General features: G+C 48.4%; 1 protein-coding gene across 2 annotated transcripts; it reads left to right on the forward strand.

Annotated features, from left to right (window-relative positions):
- Positions 1-910: 910 nt before the first annotated feature.
- Positions 911-22,282, forward strand: LOC144737125 (Golgi pH regulator). Of its 2 annotated transcripts, XM_078619816.1 has the most exons (15): positions 911-1,124; positions 2,989-3,048; positions 5,327-5,430; positions 6,523-6,629; positions 8,478-8,522; positions 10,111-10,212; positions 10,936-11,056; positions 13,131-13,211; positions 13,967-14,076; positions 14,410-14,498; positions 15,802-15,894; positions 17,275-17,370; positions 18,151-18,240; positions 19,764-19,829; positions 21,062-22,282. In XM_078619816.1, exons 1-15 carry the CDS (start codon positions 1,083-1,085, stop codon positions 21,266-21,268), a joined length of 1,413 nt encoding a protein of 470 aa, XP_078475942.1. In that variant the 5' UTR covers positions 911-1,082; the 3' UTR covers positions 21,269-22,282. The 2 variants fall into 2 exon arrangements, with proteins under 2 accessions (XP_078475942.1, XP_078475943.1); XM_078619817.1 differs by lacking the exon at positions 8,478-8,522 and having other exon boundaries at positions 912-1,124.
- The last annotated feature ends 512 nt before the right edge of the window (positions 22,283-22,794 follow it).

The raw sequence follows: 22,794 nt of genomic DNA on the forward strand, positions 1-22,794 counted from the left end.
AACTGCAGAAGAAAAATATTAAATAAATGTGGATATCTACATAAAGTTATATTATAAACACACTATCCTAAAAATACAGCACCATATTTTAACACTAAAGCAGTCACTGACTCGCAACAACTTGCAATCATAAGTGACGGAGTTAATTTCGGGTAAAATCAATGAAAATGGGGTATGCCGATAGCATAAAAATGAGATGTGATGGAGCAAATCTGCACCCTGAAATTAGTTATTTTTTTGTTGACCAGTGTAATTATCATGAGAATCTACATCTGGGGAGCCTGGCCCCGCCGGCAGGACATGTGAAAAAGAGCTGTATTATAGTTCATCGGATGTCTGCAGTAGAAATAAATAATCAGATTTTTGGGTGGGTGCCCCTGCATTGAGATGTTTGACCAATTCTGATTTTGTACGTTTGGGTAAAACAAATACTGTAACTTGAACCAAATGTGTTTGTGTGTATGCAACACACCTATATTACATTCACACACACACACACGTGTGTATATGCCACGCATTTGAAATAAATGCTTTATTTACAAATGAACACAATGTGTGATGTTACTATTTTTGTTGGGCTGAAATCAGTGGCGAGTGATGATTCGACCGGTCCTGGGCTTCTCCTTTGTACTCGGATACAATTGTATTCCAAAAGAGTGAATAAGTACTTTATTCAAGAATAAACGCAATTTTTGTTGTGTCAAATTCAACTTCAATTTGCCAATTTTCACTCTTAAAATTAGAATGCATGGGGATAAGCGGAATCGATAAGTCGGTACATCGATTACGCAAGCCACGATTCTTCATTGCCAATGAACGCACTCGAGATTTTTTTGCGATTCCAATCTCGATTCCAACTAACGTTACATTGGCATGGGGAATCGATAGCGCGAGGTTTGTTTCGCTGATTAGTCGATTCTATACACGTCACTCGCACACAGTACAGTATGTTTAACACGTAGTACAGTACGCGCAAGAACGGCGTTGAATTGACCAAAACGCAATTTTTTTAACGCGATCAAGTCGCGTTACAGTTTTAAAGTTCATTTCTCAGGTTGTAGACTCGTTTACAAGTTGCGAAAATGTCGTTTTTTACAGATTCGCTCATCATGTTTTCGTCACAGGTAAAACTGCCATACAGTGCGGCCTGTGCATAACATTGTCCATAACGTTGGAGTAATGTTCGCCGTTTATACTTTTCGCAATCTTCTTGTCGTAATAAAAGTCCCGTTTCAAATAAATGCACTTAATGTGATACATCTTACGTATAAGGCGGTGGCCGTGTCTTCATTGTGGTGTGTTCAGGACGTAGCATGCTATACTACAACACTGCATTCGGAGTAATATAACTTATTATGATATAACTTATCGATATAATATGACTAATGGTGGTGTATAAGTCCTGTGATCTGTATTGTGTTGTCCACGTCGTCGTGTTCTGCCAACATTACCCTAAACCCCTCCACCCACCATCTCATAATAAGCTCATAATAGGTAATTTGGCCTTACCAGGTAAGAAAAAATAAATGTAATTAAATGTCTATATCTACATACTTTAAGTGGTGTGTTTACTTTCACTATACTTTGCACTCCAATCGTTTTTTTTGTTGTTAATGACACTTTCTGACCCCGTGTCCCTGCAGGATATCTGTGAAAAAGAGCTTTGTAGCTTATCGGATTTCCCCAGTATAAATAAATATTCTGATTCTCATTTAGAGCACACACGCTAGTTAAATACATATAATGATTGATAAGAACGTCGTAAATAGATTAAGACTGTCTCCCTGGGTTTAGTATTTGTCTCTTTTGGTGAACCTCAGCCAGGGGTGGAAATTCCCAGTTTCCATGGCCGGGGGTCAGGACATCTATCACGTGATCACTGTCGCTGATGACCATCGTTATTCATTATGATGAGGCCACCGTGTTGAGTGGCTATCATTTGTGGCCAGGGTGCTTCTGAAAAATAAGTTAATGCCTAAGTGGACTTTGCCTGGTATGTGTGTTGGGTGATTTTCTTACCTTTCTTGGACTTTGCACTGCAATCGTGTTTTTGTATTGTGTTGTCACGTTCTTACCCCATGCCCCTCACGGACATCTGTGAGTAAAGAGCTTCATGGCTCATCAGATTCCTCCTGTAGTATAAAACACATTCCTGCGGAGGGAGCTGGTAGGAACGTTGGGTTGCTCGGTCAATGACCAGGGTCAACGGCGGCGTGGTGTATTCCGCAAATATGGCCGACTGTGAGGGCGAGCACAAGCCGGCGTGAGTAGGTTAAACGTTGAGTTTTATAAGGGCACCACGGGGTGACCAGCCCCTCCCCACCCAGCCACACCCCTCCCACCCCCCACCCAGCCCCACCCTCCCCACCCAGCCCGTCCCCACCCTCCCCACCCAGCCCCTCCCCACCCAGCCACACCCCTCCCACCCCCCACCCAGCCCCACCCTCCCCACCCAGCCCGTCCCCACCCTCCCCACCCAGCCCCACCCCACCCTCCCCACCCCACCTTCCCCACCCAGCCCCTCCCCACCCTCCCCACCCAGCCCCTCCTCACCCTCCCCTCTCCACACAGCCCCACCCCTCCCATTTTTGGATGCACGACGGACGGACAGACACAATAATCCCCTGTGGGCTGGTGGAACCAGGAGGTTCCTACCAGTATAAATATTCTGATCTGATATGATCATGATGACGATCATAATGAATGACCGCGCCTCCTATTGGCACGGTTGGCTACGTATGGTGCGAAAGAAGTTCAACATACATACATACATGATGGTAATGACGATGATTTTTATGATGTTTGTTACAGTAATGATTCTGATGGTTATAATCGTGTTGATGAACGTGCCGATGATGATGATGGTGATGATGATATTGGTTGTCACGATGATGATGGTGACATTTGGAACGAAAATACCAACTAAAACATGAGCTCTAAAAAAAAGCTGATTGCGTTGTTTGGTGTCGCGTGTATTTTGTGTTTCAGATCATATTTTTTGGATTCGGATGGCTGTTTTTCATGAGGCAGCTCTTTAAGGACTACGAGGTTTGATACGCATACAGGCGTGGGCACAAAACTTTACTCACCCAGTTTAACACATCGGCTCTCGTGACCAATATTATTCATAATAAAGGTTTCTGGGTTCGAGCGCATAAGTATAAATGTGTCGTAACCATTCACCATACGACACAGCTAGTAAGGTTTGTCACATAAACAACGCGTCAATTAGTTACTACTTCAAACCACCGGTGTGTCGAACAGTAAATCCACAACATTTACAATTTGAGTACCGGTGACGTTTCGCTGGTGATTACATCCTGCATCACCGGGCGATTTGCCACGATTCTGGGCGATTTGCCACTTATCTAGCAAATCGCCCGATGATGCTGGATGTTATTACTTGCGAAACGTCACGCTACTCAAATTGTAAATGTTGTGGATTCCTTCTCTCGCCCCACTCCTGGTCCTTCACCCCAACGGTCGTCAACCGTCGTTTTTACAATCCACCTTCGCTTCTTTTCCGTTCAAATCTCCCCTCCGATCGCCTTCAATCTCGCCTCCCGCCCAATCACCCTGGAGGCCACTCTGTGCCAATCTGAGGCCTTGGCCTGCTTCCTGGTGGTCTGTTTGCTTCGGGTGAGTGATCTGGAATTTCGGTCATTGGAAATCGACAGACACCGGGGTTGCGGAAGACCCGACGTACGGAAATCCGACCTTTTGGAAATGCTCCCATGAATCGTGTTAAAAAAATGTCAACATATTTGCATTAGGTCGCGGTGAGGTTGCGGATGAAGACCGCGGAGCGAGGAGGTTTAAAGGCAGGGCTGCAGCTCCCTCTGCAGCCCTGCCTTTAGAGCTTATGACTGCTCCATTGGAACCTCATTTGCCAGTAAAAAATATGATAATTGTTTTTTTACCCTTTTATCTGGCAACAAAAGTTGTCTCGGGTGTGGACCAATCAACTTCAAGGACAGTGCATACATCAGAGTTATGTTTTTTGTTTGCATTATGACTGCAGATATTGTGGTCTATGCAAACATGACTCCTTGTAAAAAAGGTGTCAGTTTTGTTGCCAGATAAAAAGGTAAAAAAACAATTATCTTATGACTGCTGTTGTTGACCCCGATTATCTAATTCCTGTCATCAAGCAATTAAGTCCTTTCGTCATTCACAACTATTTCCGGCTATGGGATTTTATTTTGATTTTGGGGGAAAATTGTTCAGTTTCCGACGTGCGGAAAATTCGGTGTTACGGATCTTTCTCGGGAACCTAACCCATCCGTCACCCGGGGACTGTCTGTATTATCGTATGACTGGCCACATGACAAAGATAGTGTGTGCCGATGGGACGCCACCACCGCTTGTGTTGCGATCGAAACGTCGTAGTTTTTTGTTATTTTCTTTGAACCTATCTACGTGACTTTACCGATAGACCCAAAGTATATGCACACGTATACTCCCACACAGACGCCAACACACACGAACATTCATGAACACCACGCTCTGCATCAGTGGTTCTCAACCGGGGTTACATGAACCCCCGGGGTGTACATGGCAATGTCCCATGGGGTTACATGGGTGATTTATAAATGTGCCTTAGACTGTCACATTCATTGTGCTTAATATGCTTACGTTATTGGCGTTCACTATTCGTACATTTATTTCCCAGAACTATGTTGGGTCAGGCAAGGAGGTAGTTGGTTGAAACAACATTCAACAAGGAGTGGAAGTAGCCAACATAGTTGAAGAACCACTGCTCTACATCATCATGAGCCATGATATATACACTGCTAGGTGAAGTCCTCTCCATGCTATCGACATCTCTTACGGTTCTGCGACACCACAGTCCATCTCTTGCACGTGAACTTACCGTTCCATCTCCACGGTGTTTGTTCTCTCGTGTACATTCTCTCCTTTAGCCTGTCATGCCATAACACACACAGATATACCCACTCAGCACACGTGTGTGTGTGTATATGGGTGTGTGCATCGGTGCTTGCTAAGACGACTTGCCCCAGAACCCTGTTAAAGGGTACATAGGGGATCTTTCTTTTTGTTTGTATGTAGGTGCGGAGCGGTGGTGCAGCGGTTAGCACGCTGCGCTACGAACCCGGTGACCCGAATTTGATTTCCACTTACGGCCAACACCAGTGATAATGATTATCTCTGAACTGTTCCTGGGTCTCCGCTAGATCGACTCAGCCTGAAATGAGTACCTGGTGCAGTGTGTAAACATTGGCACTGGCTTTCTTAGGTTTCTCATTAACCACACTTGCCCCGATAGTCTAATGAAGGCTACACGGGGGATCTTTGTCCTTTGCAGGTGCGCAGGTACCTGGTGCAGATCGTCTTCTCCGTGACGTTTGCGTTCTCGTGCACGATGTTCGAGCTCATTATTTTCGAGATCTTGGGCGTGCTCAACACAAGGTGGGCGGCGACCCGCGCGCTCACAGACACGTTCTACGTCTCTCGTGTGGCAGTGTGACATTGCGAACGTCGTGCCCGGCTCGTAATAATGATGCACTCCTATGGTGGTTTTGAATTGTTTGTTGGTGTAACGTTCTTACCCCGTGCCCCGACTGAACATCTGTGAATAAGAGCTTTGTAACTCATTGTATTCTTCAGAGTATAAGTACATATTCTGGTTCTGCTTCTGATGTGAAAGACTTTGAACCAGCACCACTGAGACACCCTGAGTTGAGGTCCTGGTTTTGGCTGTCGCTGTCTATATCAGCGGTATTGATAATGGATACACAGCCAGCATTGCTGATAACCTGCATTTGCTGAACTTTTATAATGTGCAGCAAAGTATTGTGAATTGATTTTTTCACTGGTGTGGATCTGGCCCCACCACCCCCCTAATGACCAGCCGCTACCGGACAGAGGAAACTCGCATGAACAGCACATTCTGGAACACACAATGCTGCTACCTGATGGTGGAGTGGTAGCGTAGCAGTTGGCGCCCTGCGCAACAAACCCGACATTCAGAGTTCGATTCCCGCCAATAACGGTGGCCAATATTTGAACCGCACCCGGGCCTCCCCTAGGTTGACTCGGCCTGAAATGAGTACCTGGTGCAGTGCGTAAACATCGGACCTGAGGAGACAAAGGCGGCCGGGTGTGGTGCTGGCCACCCATCCCCTCGTGTGTCGTGCCGGCCTTCATGCGTGCTCGCTAACAGCACTTGCCCCAACAGTCTGGCAATGTCTATCGGGGGGATCTTTGTCTTTGTACGTGTGTGTGGGGAGCGGTTGTGTTACCAGTTAGCACGCTTCACTACGAACCGATGTCACCCGAGTTTGCATCCCGCTCACAGCCACCGACACCAATGACGATTATCTGAACTGGTCGTGGGGCCTCCCCTACATCGACCCAGCCTGAAATGGATACCTGGTGCGATGTGCCCGGAGTAGTGCTGGCCACCCACCCACCCCCTCGCTTGATGTGCCGGTCACCAGTCGGTTAAGGGCTACGCCGGAGAGGAGGGAGTTGAACCTAAGTCTTTGTGCGCGCGTGCAGCTCGCGTTACTTCCACTGGAAGCTGGACCTCTACGTCATCCTCATCGTGCTGATTTTCGTCGTTCCCTTCTACATCGGCTTCTTCGTCGTCAGCAACATCCGACTGGGTGAGTGGTTCTTGGCCAGACCGGCTCACTCCCTCTGTAAGAGAAGCTCACGGACTCGGCGCTAAAGTGAATCTATGTGTGTGTGTGTAGAAATTGTCTCGCACCGTACGTAGCCAACCGTGCTGATCGGAAGTGCCGGGAAAGGAAAACAAACTAAACACAAAGAGCAGTCTATGGGTAGTGTTGAGTCTATGGGTACTGTTGAGTCTATGGTGCAGTGTTGAGTCTATAGACAGTGAATGAGTCTATGGGTACTGTTGAGTCTATGGTACAGTGTTGAGTCTATAGGCAGTGATGAGTCTCTGGGCAGTGATGAGTCTCTGGGCAGTGATGAGTCTATGGGCAGTGTTGAGTCTATGGGCAGTGTTGAGTCTATGGGCAGTGATGAGTCTTTGGGCAGTGTTGAGTCTATGGGCAGTGATGAGTCTATGGGCAGTGATGAGTCTATGGGCAGTGTTGAGTCTATGGGCAGTGATGAGTCTATGGGCAGTGTTGAGTCTATGGGCAGCTATGAGTCTATGGGCAGTGTTGAGTCTATGGGCAGTGTTGAGTCTATGGTGCAGTATTGGGTCGATGGGCATTGTATGTATGTTGAACTTCTTTCGCACCATACATAGCCAACCTTGGTAATCAGAGGTGCGGGGAAAGGACAACAAGCTAAAAACAAAAAGCCGGCAGCGATGAGACACTCGGTTTGAATCCGGGTTTCAGCCGCACCTCTGATTAAGTGGAGTTCCTGAGTGTGAAGGGCCGATGCTTTCAGCCCGGTCACCAATGGCCGCACTCAACAGAATAAATCACACACAGTTCGGTTCTGGCCTTAACTTCGCTCACTTCCAGTTCTGAGAATTTCAAATATTACACTGGTCAACACACTTTTTCTGGCATAAGGTATTCCAACGGTTTTAAGGTAATTTTGGGGTGCTGATTCCAAATCTGGCATCAGTTTTTTGTCTATCACATCAGGTTTTTGAGATATCAAATATTGCATTTTCAATAAAAACTGCAGAAGAAAAATATTAAATGAATGTGGATATTTACATAAAATGATGTTATAAAAACACTATCCTAAAAATACAGCACCATATTTTAACACTAAAGCAGTCACTGACTCGCAACAACTTGCAATCATAAGTGACAGAGTTCATTTCGGGTAAAATCAATGAAAAAAGGGTATGCCGATAGCATAAAAATGAGATGTGATAGAGCAAATCTGAGATCAGATTTGGAATCTAATTTCAGGGTGCTGATTCCAAATCTGATCTCAGATTTGCTCTATCACATCTCATTTTTATGCTATCGGCATACCCCATTTTCATTGAGTTTACCCGAAATTAACTCTGTCACTTATGATTGCAAGTTGTTGCGAGTCAGTGACATCTTTAGTGTTAAAATATGGTGCTGTATTTTTAGGATAGTGTGTTTATAATAGAATTTTATGTAGATATCCACATTTATTTAATATTTTTCTTCTGCAGTTTTTATTGAAAATAAAATATTTGATATCTCAAAAACCTAATGTGATAGACAAAAACTGATATCAGATTTGGAATCGGCACCCCAAAATTACATTAAAACCGTTGGAATACCTTATGCCAGAAAAAAATGTGTTGACCAGTGTTATCATCGCGTCACTATAATTGTTGAGAGAAGCTGCTTTCAATCGCGGGCATCCTAGACCCGTATGTGAACCACGCATCTCAGGCGGCGGTGCCGGCTCCTCATTGTCTCATCGTCGTCGTCGTCGTCATCATTGTCGTCGACCAACGCGGCCGTCGTGCGAAGCCTCTGAACCGCTCGGCCACCCCTCCTCACCCATCCAATGTGAAACCGGTTTCTCCTCGCTAGAATTACCAAGGAGTTCCTCTTCACCAGCCTGCACTGGCCAGCGTGGTGAGGACACACAGACACGTGCTTTGACCGACCCTCCGTGTGTGTGTGCGTGTGGAGAGTCGGTCCCGTTGGCGGCTCGTCACGCCTGATATTGTGTCGTCCGGACACGCGCAGCCGGTAACCGCTGAGAGCCCGGCGTTCCAATCCGGGTTGCAGCCACCCCCCCCCCCCCCCCCCCCGACTACAACGATCACACCGGGATGTGATAGGACTTGCACAGAAACCCATAGCCTCACATAGAGATCCATTGACCTACACACAGATCCGTAGACTCACATAGAGACCCATAGACTCACATAGAGACCCATTGACCTACACACAGATCCGTAGACTCACATAGAGACCCATAGCCTCACATAGAGACCCATAGCCTCACATAGAGACCCATTGACCTACACACAGATCCGTAGACTCACATAGAGACCCATAGACTCACATAGGGACCCATGGGCTCATAGAGATCCATAGACTCACATAGAGACCCATTGACTCACATGGAGACCCGTAGACTCACATTGGGATCCATAGACTTACATAGAGACCCATTGACTCACACAGAGACCCATAGACTCACATAGAGACCCGTAAACTCACATAGAGACCCATAGACTTACATAGAGACCCATAGAGTCGCATACTCGCATCGAAGTGACTTTCAGAGCGAGTTTTGACCACAGGCTCATACGGAGACCCACAGACCGCGTGGAGACCCGCAAGACCACACGTTGACGTGGCTTCAGGACTGCTTTTGTTCGGGTCATCGATAGGGACACAGTCGGTAGCGGCGTCTTCTGGCACCGTGCCCTGACACAAGGTGGTGTCGTGCTCGCCGGGTAAATTTCGGCTGGAAGTTTCTCCGCCTCGTCACAGCGTTGCTAGCGTCGCCGTCGGCGGCGGCCGTGATCCACCGGCTGTTGGATGAAGGCCTCGCCCAGTTGAAAGAGGAGGAGCAAAGCCAACCGTTGTTAGCACGGGGGAGACAAAGGTGGCTGGGCGTGGTGCCTGCCACAGTACCGCCTTTGCGTGCGCTTGCGTCAGCCTACATAGGTGGAACTAAGATCTGTGCTGTGTACCATCTGACTGTATACCTTTTGTACTGTACACCATCTGTACTGCGCACCACCTGTACTGTATGCCATCTGCACTGTACACCACCTGTACTGTATGCCATCTGCACTGTACACCACCTGTACTGTATACCATCTGTACTGTACAACCATGTGCACCACACACCGTCTATACTGTACACCATCTGTACTGTGCACCATCTGTACTGCGCACCACCTGTACTGTATGCCATCTGCACTGTACACCACCTGTACTGTATAACATCTGCACTGTACACCACCTGTACTGTATACCATCTGTACTGTACAACCATGTGCACCACACACCGTCTATACTGTATACCATCTGTGCTGTCGCAGGACGCACATGAAACAGAGCCCAACAGCTTACTGGGCCCCTATTCTGCTGGGGGAAAAAAAAATCTATCCGGTCTATCTAACAGAACTTGCCCCGACATTTTGTGTGGCCATCCGGGGGGGGGGACTTTTGTCTTTGTTGTGCGCGTGTTGTTTGAGTGCAGTGCAAAAGCGGAGGCTGCTCTGCTCCGTGTTCCTCTGGGTCACGTTCATGTACTTCTTCTGGAAGCTGGGAGACCCCTTCCCCATATTGAGTCCACGGCACGGTAAGCATCACCGTCATCATCGCCATCATCGTCATCATTATCATCTTCACCATCATCACCATCCATCATCACCATCATCATCACCATCATTATAGCCATCACCATCATCATCATCATCCATCATCATCATCACCGTCATCATCCATCATCACCATCACCGTCACCATCACCGTCATCATCACCGTCATCATCGCCATCATCGTCATCACTATCATCACAATTGTCATCACCATCGTCGCCATCATCATCATCGTCATTACCATCGTCATTTTTACCATCACCTTCACCATCGTCGTCACAATTATTGTCATCACCATTATCATCATCACCATTATCGTCATCACCATTGTCATCCTCGCCATCATCGCCACCATCGTCAACATAACAGAACAACCGCCATTCGGCACTAAGTGACGGTGACATCACCACGGCGCTTGTGCCAGGCTGCTGAAGAGAGAATCAACAATGCTGTTGATTCTCTCTTCAGCACACTGGTGGGCTAAATAAGTTAATTAATTTGTCCTTTGAAAACGTAACACATTTTTTACTATTTGGCCGTGTCGGGTGTTGGAGGGTTACGACACATTTATAAATAACGCAATCTGACCCAAAAACCTACATTATGAATAATATTGGTCGCGAAAGCCTACGTGTTACCCTGAGCTCTCTCCGCGCGTCTCATTTTTCTACGTCCCCGCTCCCACGCCGCCCTCGCCGGGACAGGGATCCTGTCCATCGAGCAGCTCATCAGCAGGGTGGGCGTCATCGGGGTCACGCTCATGGCCCTGCTGTCCGGATTCGGCGCTGTCAACTGCCCCTACACATACATGTCCTACTTCCTGCGGTACGTACCCCAGCGGCGTCAATCACAGCCACAATCACTCCAGGCCACGTGGTTTCACGAGCGTGTGGAGTGATTGGTTTCACGACGAGGCTGTTGACACAATTTGTGTGTGCAAGGGGCTGAGGGTGCCACGGTGGCTAGGGAGACGTTAACTACCTCGCCTGGTATACAGGAGGTCGTTGATTTCGATCTTTGGACCCTGAAGAGGCCTGCTGTTGTCTATGTGGAGTCTGACTCTCTCCCCCTAACTCTCTCTCTATCGCCATGGTGGCTACGAGATGTTAACTACCTTGCCTGGTATACAGGAGGTCGTGGGTTCGATCCTTGGACCCTGAAGAGGCCTGCTGTTGTCTATGTGGAGTCTGCGTCTTTCTCTCCCCTAACTCTCTCTATCGCCATGGTGGCTAGGAGATGTTAACTACCTTGCCTGGTATACAAGAGGTCGTTGGTTCGATCCTTGGACCCTGAAGAGGCTTGCTGTTGTCTATGTGGAGTCTGCCTCGCTCGCCCTAACCCTCTCTCTATCACCATGGTGGCTAGGGAGATGTTAACTACCTCGCCTGGTATACAGGAGGTCGTTGGGTTCGATCCTTGGACCCTGAAGAGGCCTGCTGTTGTCTATGTGGAGTCTGCCTCTCTCCCCCTAACTCTCTCTCTCTATCGCCATGGTAGCTAGGAGATGTTAACTACCTCGCCTGGTGTACAGGAGGTCGTTGGTTTTGATCCTTGGACCCTGAAGAGGCCTGCTGTTGTCTATGTGGAGTCTGCCTCTCTCCCCCTAACTCTCTCTCTCTATCGCCATGGTGGCTAGGAGATGTTAACTACCTTGCCCGGTATACAGGAGGTTGTGGGTTCGATCCCTGGACCCTGACGATGCTTATTGTTTTCTATGTGGAGTCTGCGTCTTTCTCTCCCCTAACTCTCTATCACCATGGTGGCTAGGAGATGTTAACTACCTTGCCTGGTATACAGGAGGTTGCGGGTTCGATCCAGACCCCTGTATATTTTACCAGGTAAGGCTCCCATACTGAGCTATGTAACTCTTTTTCAGAAGTGACCTGAATATCACAAATGGTAGCTCAACGAAGTTGACTTATCACCATCACGTGCAAATTTATAGCAGCCAAATACTCTAAAACGCGTGTTGTTGATTCTAAATGTGGAGGCAAAACCGTAGGACCCACAGAATTATCCACGGGGAGAGAGAGAGACATGCAAACTCGAAATATACAGCAGCAGGCGTCCAAGGTCAGGATCGAACCCATGACCTCCTGCATACCAGACGAGGTAGTTAACATCTCCTAGCCACCGTGGCGCCCAAGCCTCACCTCTTCCTCCATTGCCAATTCCCTTCCTCTCCCCTCGCCCCTTCCACTCTGTCCCGTCCCCTCCCCTCCAACCCTCGGCCTTCCATCTCAATCACTCGATTGTTGTTACCATTTTTTTATTTCAACTATGTTACAGAGCACCCCGAGTTACGAAGGTGCTCTACGCATGTAAATATACAATAGCACTGGTCAAAACACTTTTTCTGGCATAAGGTATTCCAACGGTGTTAAGGTAATTTTGGGGTGCTGATTCCAAATCTGGCATCAGTTTTTGTCTATCACATCAGGTTTTTGAGATATCAAATATTGCATTTTCAATAAAAACTGCAGAAGAAAAATATTTAATAAATGTGGATATCTACATAAAAGATATTATAAACACACTATCCTAAACATACAGCACCATATTTTAACACTAAAACAGTCACTGACTCACAACAACTTGCAATCACAAGTGACGGAGTTAATTTCGGGTAAAATCAATGAAAATGGGGTATGCCGATAGCATAAAAATGAGATGTGATAGAGCACATCTGAGATCAGTTTTGGAATCAGCACCCTGAAATTAGTCTCAAACAGCTGCAAAAGTCCAGGCCGGAAATTTTTTTTTGTTGTTGACCAGTGTAGTATTCTTCTTGGTTTTTTCGGTAAAGTCACGTAGAAGGGAAGTAATAAAATAATAAAAATCAAACATAAAACAATTCTCAAATTCAGTGTAATATTATCTGTCAGGGGTTTGTTCCCAGAAGCGTGACTGACGGAGACATCGCCTCGCTGGAACGACGCCTCCTGCAGACGATGGACATGATCTGTAGCAAGAAGAAGAGGTGCGTGGGTAATGTGGAGGGAGGGAGGGGAACATTCAGGTGGAGGAGAGATACAACTTGGCAGGACCCTCCTGATAAGGAGTCTTGAGACTCGGTGTCGCTGGGTAAGCAAGCGTCATCAAATTAAAATCATTATATTTGGTCTGCAATCACTTCCATATCCACCTGTTTCGTTCCTTAAATCTACCCTCTATTTAAGGAACGAAACAGGAGGATTTCTCCACATATCTGGCTGTCGCCTGATGATGCCAGTTGTAATTACTGGCGAAACGTCGTACTAAGGTTTGATATTTTGTGGCTTTGCTCTACAACACACCGGTTAGTGCTGTACTAGTGACGAATTGTCACGTTCTATTTACGTGACAAACCTTACTAAATTGGCTGTGTCGGGTGGTGGCTGGTTTAACGACACTTTTAGATATTTATGCAATCTAACCAAAAAAAACTTTTATGGGCGTTATATCCAATTCACCAAACAGACCCCCGCGCATGGGTAACATCTCGAAGCATTAGTAGCATCCCAATGCCTCATGTGATGATGATGATTCGTCGAGGCGGGCATACGACTGCTTATTCCCGCTCACGTATGACATATCCAATTCACGTTATGAAAACAACACGCGGCGTTACACAGGAGAACAGACCGTACAATTGAACCGGCGGCGATTTTAACCAAAACCGACATGAGATGCGGCGACGCCGACGATGATGCCGACGTTGCCGGCGGCTGTGCCCGCGGTTTTTGCCGCTCGCAGGATGGCTGTGATTAAGCGCGAGCTGGTGCAGAGGGGAGGCGAGGAGAGGAAGCCGCTGGGAATCTGGAGCATGATCCGCAGCGTCGCGTCGCCAACGCCCGGCAGCGAGAGTATCCCTCAAAAAGTCACGGCACCCTCACCTTGTGTGTGTGACGAGCGCAACCTTTGAATGAATTCGTTCGGCAACCGGAAGCCAATGCGGCTCGGCGAGCACCGGACGGACACGGTGTCGGATCTTGCAGTACCTCGTCGCGACATGTGCCGCAGAATTTTGTACACGTCGCAGCTGGCTAAGGTCCCGTAGAGTGAGCGGGTCGCAGTCAATTGAGCCTTGCCGGCAAACTCATCCGCGCACCGCCACTGCGTTGGCGACGCGATGGGCGGGGGCCGTTGCACGCTCCCCCGTTATTTCGCGTCAAATCCTTGACGACGACCGCCGCCAGACCTCTCGCTTCTGCAGCAGGAGGTGGACGCGTTGGAGGAGCTGAGTCGGCAGCTGTTCCTGGAGGTCGTGGATCTCCACGCCAACAAGGTCAGCGGTGGCGGCGGGAGGCAGAAGCATCTTCAGAATCTCGAATTATTCGCGTGATGATGATGATTATGGTGCATTTGCGGTGGTGCGCAAGTAAACGTAACGCAGACCTCAACACGTTTCGTGTCGACAGCAACGCTGCGGGTCGCCTTCGTAGGGAAATTGTACGACAGCCGCCGTTGCACGGGCACTTCCGGAAAGCCGTGTCCTCGAAATACTTTGGCCGATTCGAGGAGATGGGCTGCTCCGGTATAAAGCAACTTGATTCACAAATATTTACAATTGTTTATATTACCAGGTAAGGCCCCACTGAGAAGCGACCTGGCCAATCACTAACGATAGCTCGACGAAGTGGGCTCGCTCATCATCATCACGTGGAAAATTATAGTAACATCCAAATACTCCAAACGTGTGGTGATGTTGATTCTAAAATGTAGAGGTAAAAACCAGAAGGACCGGGAGAAAAATCCTTGCGACCACGTCCTGTAGACCAGGCGAGGTAGTTAACATCTCACCACTGTGATGATGATGAGAGAGAGAGAGACCGCAAACTCCAAATATACAGCAGCAGGCATCGTCAGGGTCGGGATCGAACCCACGGACCTCCTGTATACCAGGCGAAGGTAGTTAACATCTAGCCACCGTGATGATGATGATGAGCGAGAGAGAGACACACAAACTCCAAATATACAGTAGCAGGCATTGTCAGGGTCGGGATCGAACCCACGGGCCTCCTGTATACCAGGCGAAGGTAGTCAACATCTCCTAGCCATCATGGAGAGATGGCCTACCGAGGTCTGTTCCTTTTTAACAACATTCCAAAAAACACCTCAGCACACCTGAGATTCGTACCCGCTGCGTCACAATGGTTGCGACGCTCCGATCCAGCTGCGTGTCGCGTTTGGGCACGGAACCAGGAGTAATGTAATATCGACCCTTGTTACACGCTTTTTATTTAACTGTTGTTGTTGTATCCTCAAATCTTGTAACTCAATTTTAACCCACTTCCCAATGTGGTATCGACTGCAAATTTGGTATAATTATGTCATACTGATGACAATACTACATTCTATCATAAAAAGGAAAAAAGAAACATTTAACAATATTTTTTTTATGTTTGTTAGGCTTGGGTCTAATTATCCTCGGTAAATTGACGTTGGCTGTAATTGACCACGATCCCTTACCTTATGGCAAACTTCGGGCCACTTCCTGGAGTCGTGGAGTTCTTCCATTACTAGTACAGTACATTTCTTTAAAGCGTGATTTTAAAAAAGTTAATATTTTTATATGTTTTACTCCGTAGGAGAGAATCGCCTACTCGAAGACTTTCCAGGGAAGGTATTTCAACGTCATGGGTTATTTCTTCTCAATCTACTGCGTATGGAAAATTTTCATGGTGAGTCGTCTGTTTGCTTTGTAGTCAGAAAATGTTTACTTTGATGAGACCAAAAAATATATATAATCTTCACATTGCAGCTAACCCCAAAGCGGATGTTTCAGTTTCCACATTTATTAATAATATTTTTGTCTAGCCGCTTGTTTTGGCGTCATGGTCCCAATTATACTAAATGTTTAAATAATTACACCACAAACTACACAATTCTCATAGCTACACCGCCCCCCCCCACCATCTGCCAAACTACTTCTATAAGTTCTAGATTTGAAGCTTTCGTGACTGCAAGGATTCATATTCTTAGGTTTTTTCGGTAAAGTCATGTAGGTAAAAAATTTAAATTAATAACAATAAAAAAAAAATCACGACGTTTCGGAGGCAACACAAGCTTCCGTCTTCAGGTGGAACCGTCACAGCTCACGATAGCTGTATAATCTTAGCTTGTTGGAATTTCTCTTACTTGATACAGCTATCATGCTGTGACGTTTCCACCTGAAGACGGAAGCTTGTGTTGCCTCCTAAACGTCGTGATTTTTATTTTATTTTTATTTTACTTTCATTAATTTTTTACCTACGTGACTTTACCGAAAAAACCTAAGAATACTTATATAAGGTCACAATCATTTACGCACAAAGAGCTTGTCACAAATGAACCACAGTCACCTTGCTGATCTCATCAAGGAGCATAAACCATCATTACCCGAACTCCGGTCATCCTTCCAGCAGCAGCAGCAGCGGCGGCGGCTTCTTTTGGCTCGGCCGTCGAACGAAGGCGGTGGTCACCGCACCCCCACGGCAGCGTGGGGGAGGCCCTCATCCAGCAGTGGATTTACTCAAGTGCCGCGCATTCACGTTTAGCCGTGCTGCGGTGGACGACGATCACGTTCCTCACGTCCGCTCTTCGCATGCCTTGTCCTCGTGTGTCAGCTGTGATCGGGGGGGGGGCGTGCAATAGGCCCCGTCGCCCACTCTTGTGTCTGTGATGTGTATGTTGAACTTCTAACGTACCGTGTGTAGCCAACTGTGCTAATTGGAGGTGCGGGGGGAAGCACAACAAACTAAACACAACAACAACAAGCCGTTGTAAAGAAATTAGTTTTCAATATATGCGAGTCTGTGGGTGTCTGTGTGAGTCTGTGGGTCTATGTGAGTCTGTGGGTGTCTGTGAGTCTGTGGGTCTCTGTGTGATTCTATGGGTCCCTACGTGAGTCTACGGGTCTCAATGTGAGTCTACGGGTCCCTATGTGTGTATGTTGAACTTCTTACACAACGTACGTAGCCAACCGTGCTCATCGGAGGTGCGGAGTTTTCAACGTAGGTGATGCTTGGCTCCCAGTGTTTGTCCCTTGTTGATTTTCCCGTGTGTGTGTGTTTTTTTTTTAGGCCACGATAAATATCGTGTTTGACCGAGTTGGAAAAACGGACCCAGTGACCCGCGGCATTGAAATCACTGTCAATTACCTGGGCATTCAATTTGACGTGAGTATGAGTGCGCGTTAGACACCCACCCCTCTCTGTGTGTGCCGTGCCCGGCCTTCGTAGGCGCTGCTACTCACTAACAGCACTTGTCCCAACATTCTGTTAAAGGCTATATGGGGGATCTTTGTCTTTGCCCATATGCACATGTGTGGTTGTGTGCAAATGCCCAGCCCACTGCATGCCCAAGCGACTTATGTTTGGCCGGTATGGATGGGGTTGAACGGGGGCGGCACGGGCTAGAGAAGAGATGGAGTGATGCGATACAGGAAGATGTGAAGCTGAGGGGACTTTCCGATGGCTGGTACCAACAGTGTCAAGATCAGTCTCTGGAGGAGGCTCATGAAGGACGCTGCTACTGGGCAGTTGGAGGCAGTCGCCCTCCAGCAACAACAGAGGGCAGAGGAGCGACGCTCACAACAACGAGCGGAGCACCGGGCAGCTAAAACGCAGCCAGTTGGCACAGTGGTGGAGTACAGATGGCGCAGCTGCCGGTCATCTCAGTCAATAAACCCATGGCACCTGCAGGGTCTGTCTCAAGACCTCCTTCCAGCATTGAGCCTTCGACACTTTACATGGCCTCAAAGTGCACCTGGCCTGGCACAAGCGCCGTGGTGACGTCACCGCCACTGACTGTCGAACGGCAGTTTTTGTTATTGTGTATTATACATGTACCTTCGTATATATGTGTATATATATGAGTGTACATTCATATGTGTATATATATGAGTGTGTGGGTGGGTGTGGGTTTAAAAATACATCGTGTTGCCCTCCCCTGTGCAGGTTAAGTTCTGGTCTCAGCACATTTCATTTATCCTCGTTGGGATTATCATCGTCACGTCTATCCGAGGCCTCCTCATCACTCTCACTAAGGTGGGGCTCACACAGACACTCGCGCAAACACAAAGACAAAGATCCCCTGTATAGCCTGCGACAGACTGTAGGGGCAAGTGCTGTTAGCAAGTAGCAGCACCTACGAAGACCGGAACGGCACACGAGGGGGTGGGTGGCCAGCACCACGCCCGACCGCCTTTCTCTCCCCAGTGGCAATGTTTGCTACACACCCTACCAGGTACTCATTTCAGGCTGAGTCGACCTAGGGGAGGCCCAGGACCGGTTCACATAACCGACACTGGTTTTGGCCTTGAGCGGGAATCGAACTCGGGTTGCCGGGTTCGTAGCGCAGCGCGCTAACCGCTACACTACCGCTCCCTATAGACACACACACATATTTGTGCACATGCACACACAAAAACTACGATCTCAAGTGTACTGTTAGCGAGAACAACGCACACGTGCACATCCATTGACCAGCGTGGTGAAGTATGGCCCAACAAGGTGGTTGGCGCGTGCATGTGTGTGTGTGTGATCAGATTTGTGTGCCTTCATGTACGTGGGTATGTTGAACTTCTTTCACAACGCACGTAGTCAACCGCGCTAATCGGAGGTGCGGGGGAAGGACAACAAACTAGACACGAAAAGCAGTCAATCGACAGTGATGAGTCGATGGTGCAGTGTTGAGTCTATGGTGCAGTGATGAGTCTATTGTGCAGTGTAGAGTATATGGGCAGTGTTGAGTCTGAGCAGGGATCAGACTATGGACAGTGTTGAGTCTATGGTGCAGTGTTGAGTCTATGGTTCAGTGTTGAGTCTATGGGCAGTGATGAGTCTGGTGCAGTGTTGAGTCTATGGGTAGTGTTGAGTCTATGGGCAGTGATGAGTCTATGGTGCAGTTTTGGGTCTATGGGCAGTGGTGAGTCTATGGGCAGTAATGAGTCTATGGGCAGTAATGAGTCTATGGGCAGTGTTGAGTCTACGGTGCAGTGTTGAGTCTATGGGCAGTGTTGAGTCTATGGGCAGTGATGAGTCTATGGTGCAGTTTTGGGTCTATGGGCAGTGGTGAGTCTATGGGCAGTAATGAGTCTATGGGCAGTGTTGAGTCTACGGTGCAGTGTTGAGTCTATGGGCAGTGTTGAGTCTATGGGCAGTGATGAATCTATGATGCAGTTTTGGGTCTATGGGCAGTGGTGAGTCTATGGGCAGTAATGAGTCTATGGGCAGTGTTGAGTCTACGGTGCAGTGTTGAGTCTATGGGCAGTGGTGAGTCTATGGACAGTGTTGAGTCTATGGACAGTGTTGAGTCTATGGGCAGTGATGAGTCTATGGACGGTGTTGTATGAATGTTGAATTTATTTCGCAGGCTACGTAGTCAACCGTGCTAATCGAAGGTGGGGAGGGAAGGACAACAAACTAAACAAACACAAAGCAGTCTCTTATCGAGACACCTGGCACGAGCATCTTTGCTTTCCAGAGCATCTGGTAATCCAGAGAATCCACACTATTGTTTATTACTCCAGACAACAAGGTCACGTTGCACGACTCTTGTTGTTTTGCAGTTTTTCTACGCTATCTCAAGCAGCAAGTCATCGAATGTCATCGTGCTCGTGTTGGCTCAGATCATGGTGAGTGCAGTGCAGTGAGCAGGAGATGTTAACTACCTCACCTGATGTACAGGAGGTCGTGGGTTCGATTCCGACCCTGACATCTGCTGCTGTGTATTTGGAGTTTGCGGTGTCTCTCTCTATCAGCGTCACAATGGTGAAATATTAACGACCTCACCTGGTATACAGTATGTCGTGGGTTTGATCCTGACCCTGACACCTGCTGTATATTTTGAGTTTGTGTGTGTGTCTCTCTCTCACCCGTGGTCGCGTGGATTTTTCTCTGGGCCCTCCGTTTTTTCCCCTCCGCATTTAGAATCGACATCACCACGCGTTTGGAGTATTTGGCTGCTGTCAAATTTACACGCGGTAAACCCACTTTGCCTGGGTTTACCGAGCTATCATCTGTGATAGCCGGGTGATCGCTTCTGAAAAATAGCTACATAGCTCAGCGGGCCTTACCTGGTAAAATAAAACAAAAATTGTAGTTTTAAACAGTTTATGCATACACGCGTGTATGTGTAAACAGCACTGGGGATACAAAAGCGGCCGGGTGTGGTGTTCGCCACACCACCCCCACATGTGCCATGCCAGTCTTCATCGGTGATGCTCGCTAAAAGCACTTGCTCCTTTAGTCTGTTAAAGGGTACCCGGGGGATCTTTGTCTGTGTGTGTTTTGTTTGCTGTCTGTGATTGTGCAAGTGGATATTTCTCTGTGTAATCATTAAGAATAAGAATTTGCACTTAACTATGATGACTAAGCTATTGTTTTTCATGTTTTCTCCAACACACTACACACACTACATACACAATACACACACTACACACACCACTACATACACACACTACACTACACACATACATATTACACACACTACACTACATACATCCACACTACACACTACACTCCATACACACATTATACACCCTCCACACTAAAAACACACACCCTACATAAACTACACACTACACACACACTACACACACACCATACACACACACAACACACACACTACACACACTACACACACACTACCCACACACCATACACACACACTACACACACACACACACTACACACACACACTACACACACAAACTACACACACAAACTACACACACTACCCACACACCATACACACACTACACACACACTACACATACACCATACACACCATACCCACTTCACCCTACACATGCACACGCACTCCACCCATGCACGTGCGTGCGTGTGTGTGTGTGTGTGTGCGCAGGGCATGTACTTTGTGTCCTCGGTGCTGCTCATGCGCATGAGCATGCCGCCCGAGTACCGCGTCATCGTCACGCAGGTGCTCGGAGACCTGCAGTTCAGCTTCTACCACCGCTGGTTCGACGTCATCTTCCTCGTCAGCGCCCTCTCCAGCATGGCCTTCCTCTACCTGGCGCACAAGCAGGCACCCGAGAAGCACATGCTTCTCTAGCAGCGGCTGCTGAAACGGCGGCGGCAGCAGCAGCAGCAGCAGCTAGAGTGGAAGCAAAAGCAGCAGCAGCTGAAGCAGCAGCAACACCTGAAGCAGCAACAGCAGCTAAAGTAGCTAAAGTGGAAGCAGCAGCAGGAGCTCCTAAATTGGAAGCTGCAGCAGCGGATGAAGCAGCAGCAGCTAAAGTGGAAGCAGGAGCTGAAGCAGCAGCAGCAGCCGAAGCAGCAGGAGCTGCTGAACCAGCAGGAGCAGCTGAACCAGCAGCAGCAGCTAAAGCAGCAGCAGCTGAAGAAGCGGCAGCAGCTGAACCAGCAGCAGCAGCTGAAGAAGCAGCAGCAGCTGAAGAAGCGGCAGCAGCTGAAGAAGCGGCAGCAGCTGAACCAGCAGCAGCAGCAGCAGCTGAAGAAGCAGCAGCAGCCGAAGCAGCGGCAGCTCCGCTCCTCGATAAATGTACAGCCCGCTTTGTCAGTCCACTGCTGGATGAAGGCCTCCCCATGCCGTGTTGAGTCACGGGCGGGTTGTTTGACCATACCTCACCTTGCTGGTCAGTGGGGGTTGGTGAAGGGGGGGGGGGCGGCACCGGTTGCAGATGTCGCTCGCCAGGAATATAACGGCCGAGGCCGGGAATCGAACTCGGGCCGCCGGGTTCACAGCGCGGGGGGGGGCGCGCTAACCGCTGCGCCTCCGCTCGCGTCTCTCCGCGTCCTTCGTCGGACGACGTCACATTTACGCGGCGGTAACATTTTTGTTGTTTTATTTTAATTTATTTGGCCGGGCAAAACTCGCGCGAGCATCGCTATGACGTCAGATTTTAAGGAGCGCGCGCCGCCACACACCGGGGATGTTTTGTGATGGTTCCGTTTGTCAGCGGCGTTTTGGTTGGTGGGCGTCGGTAGGTTGGTGGGGTTTTTTTTTTTAAGGGGTAGTGGTTGTTGTGGTTGTGGTGGTGGCGAATGAAATTTGTCAACAACAACAGCGGAAATAACACTGGGATTAAAATCGTTCTTTATTTTACATACCAGCCTCTGCGTGTGTGTCTGTGCGCATGCATCGGGCGTTGGTGCTGGCCACCCACACCCTCGTGGCGGCCTTCGTAGGCGCCGTTACTCGCTAACAGCGTTTGAACCTTCTGGCTGGACCCCGGGCTCTCGAATTAAACGGATTTATTTTTGCCGACTCCGTCCCACCGCGCACATGAACGCCGCGACCCGCCTGGCGCGGATCATTCCGTTGTCGTGTTGTCCAAGCGCAGCAGCGAGGACGAATGCGCAAAAGAAACAAAACTTTGATCGGCGCGTCGTGTAGGGCTCGTCGAGAGGAACAGATCGCCGCGTCGTTCGCCTTCAACAGACATAAAACGACGTCGCAACGCAGTTTGTGCAAGAGCCGGGGGCTTATGGGACCCCGGGGATCCGGCCATGAGGTTCGCTTGCCCCAGCGGTCTGTTACAGGCTACACGGGGGGGGGTTGGATCGTTGTTTTTGTTGTTTGGCTCGGATTTTGTCGAACGATAATTGAAGAGGGAG

The sequence above is a fragment of the Lampetra planeri genome, chromosome 65, assembly GCF_965212315.1.
Source record: "Lampetra planeri chromosome 65, kcLamPlan1.2.h2, whole genome shotgun sequence".
NCBI classification, from domain to species: Eukaryota; Metazoa; Chordata; class Hyperoartia; order Petromyzontiformes; family Petromyzontidae; genus Lampetra; species Lampetra planeri.

Excerpts from the sequence above, each read along its gene's own strand:
- LOC144737125 (XM_078619816.1), top strand. The coding sequence starts at position 1,083 with ATGTCGTTTTTTACAGATTCGCTCATCATGTTTTCGTCACAG. Across the intron at positions 8,523-10,110 it reads AGCCTGCACTGGCCAGCGTG|TGCAAAAGCGGAGGCTGCTC; the intron begins GTGAGGACACAC and ends GTTTGAGTGCAG. Across the intron at positions 11,057-13,130 it reads TACATGTCCTACTTCCTGCG|AAGCGTGACTGACGGAGACA; the intron begins GTACGTACCCCA and ends GTTTGTTCCCAG.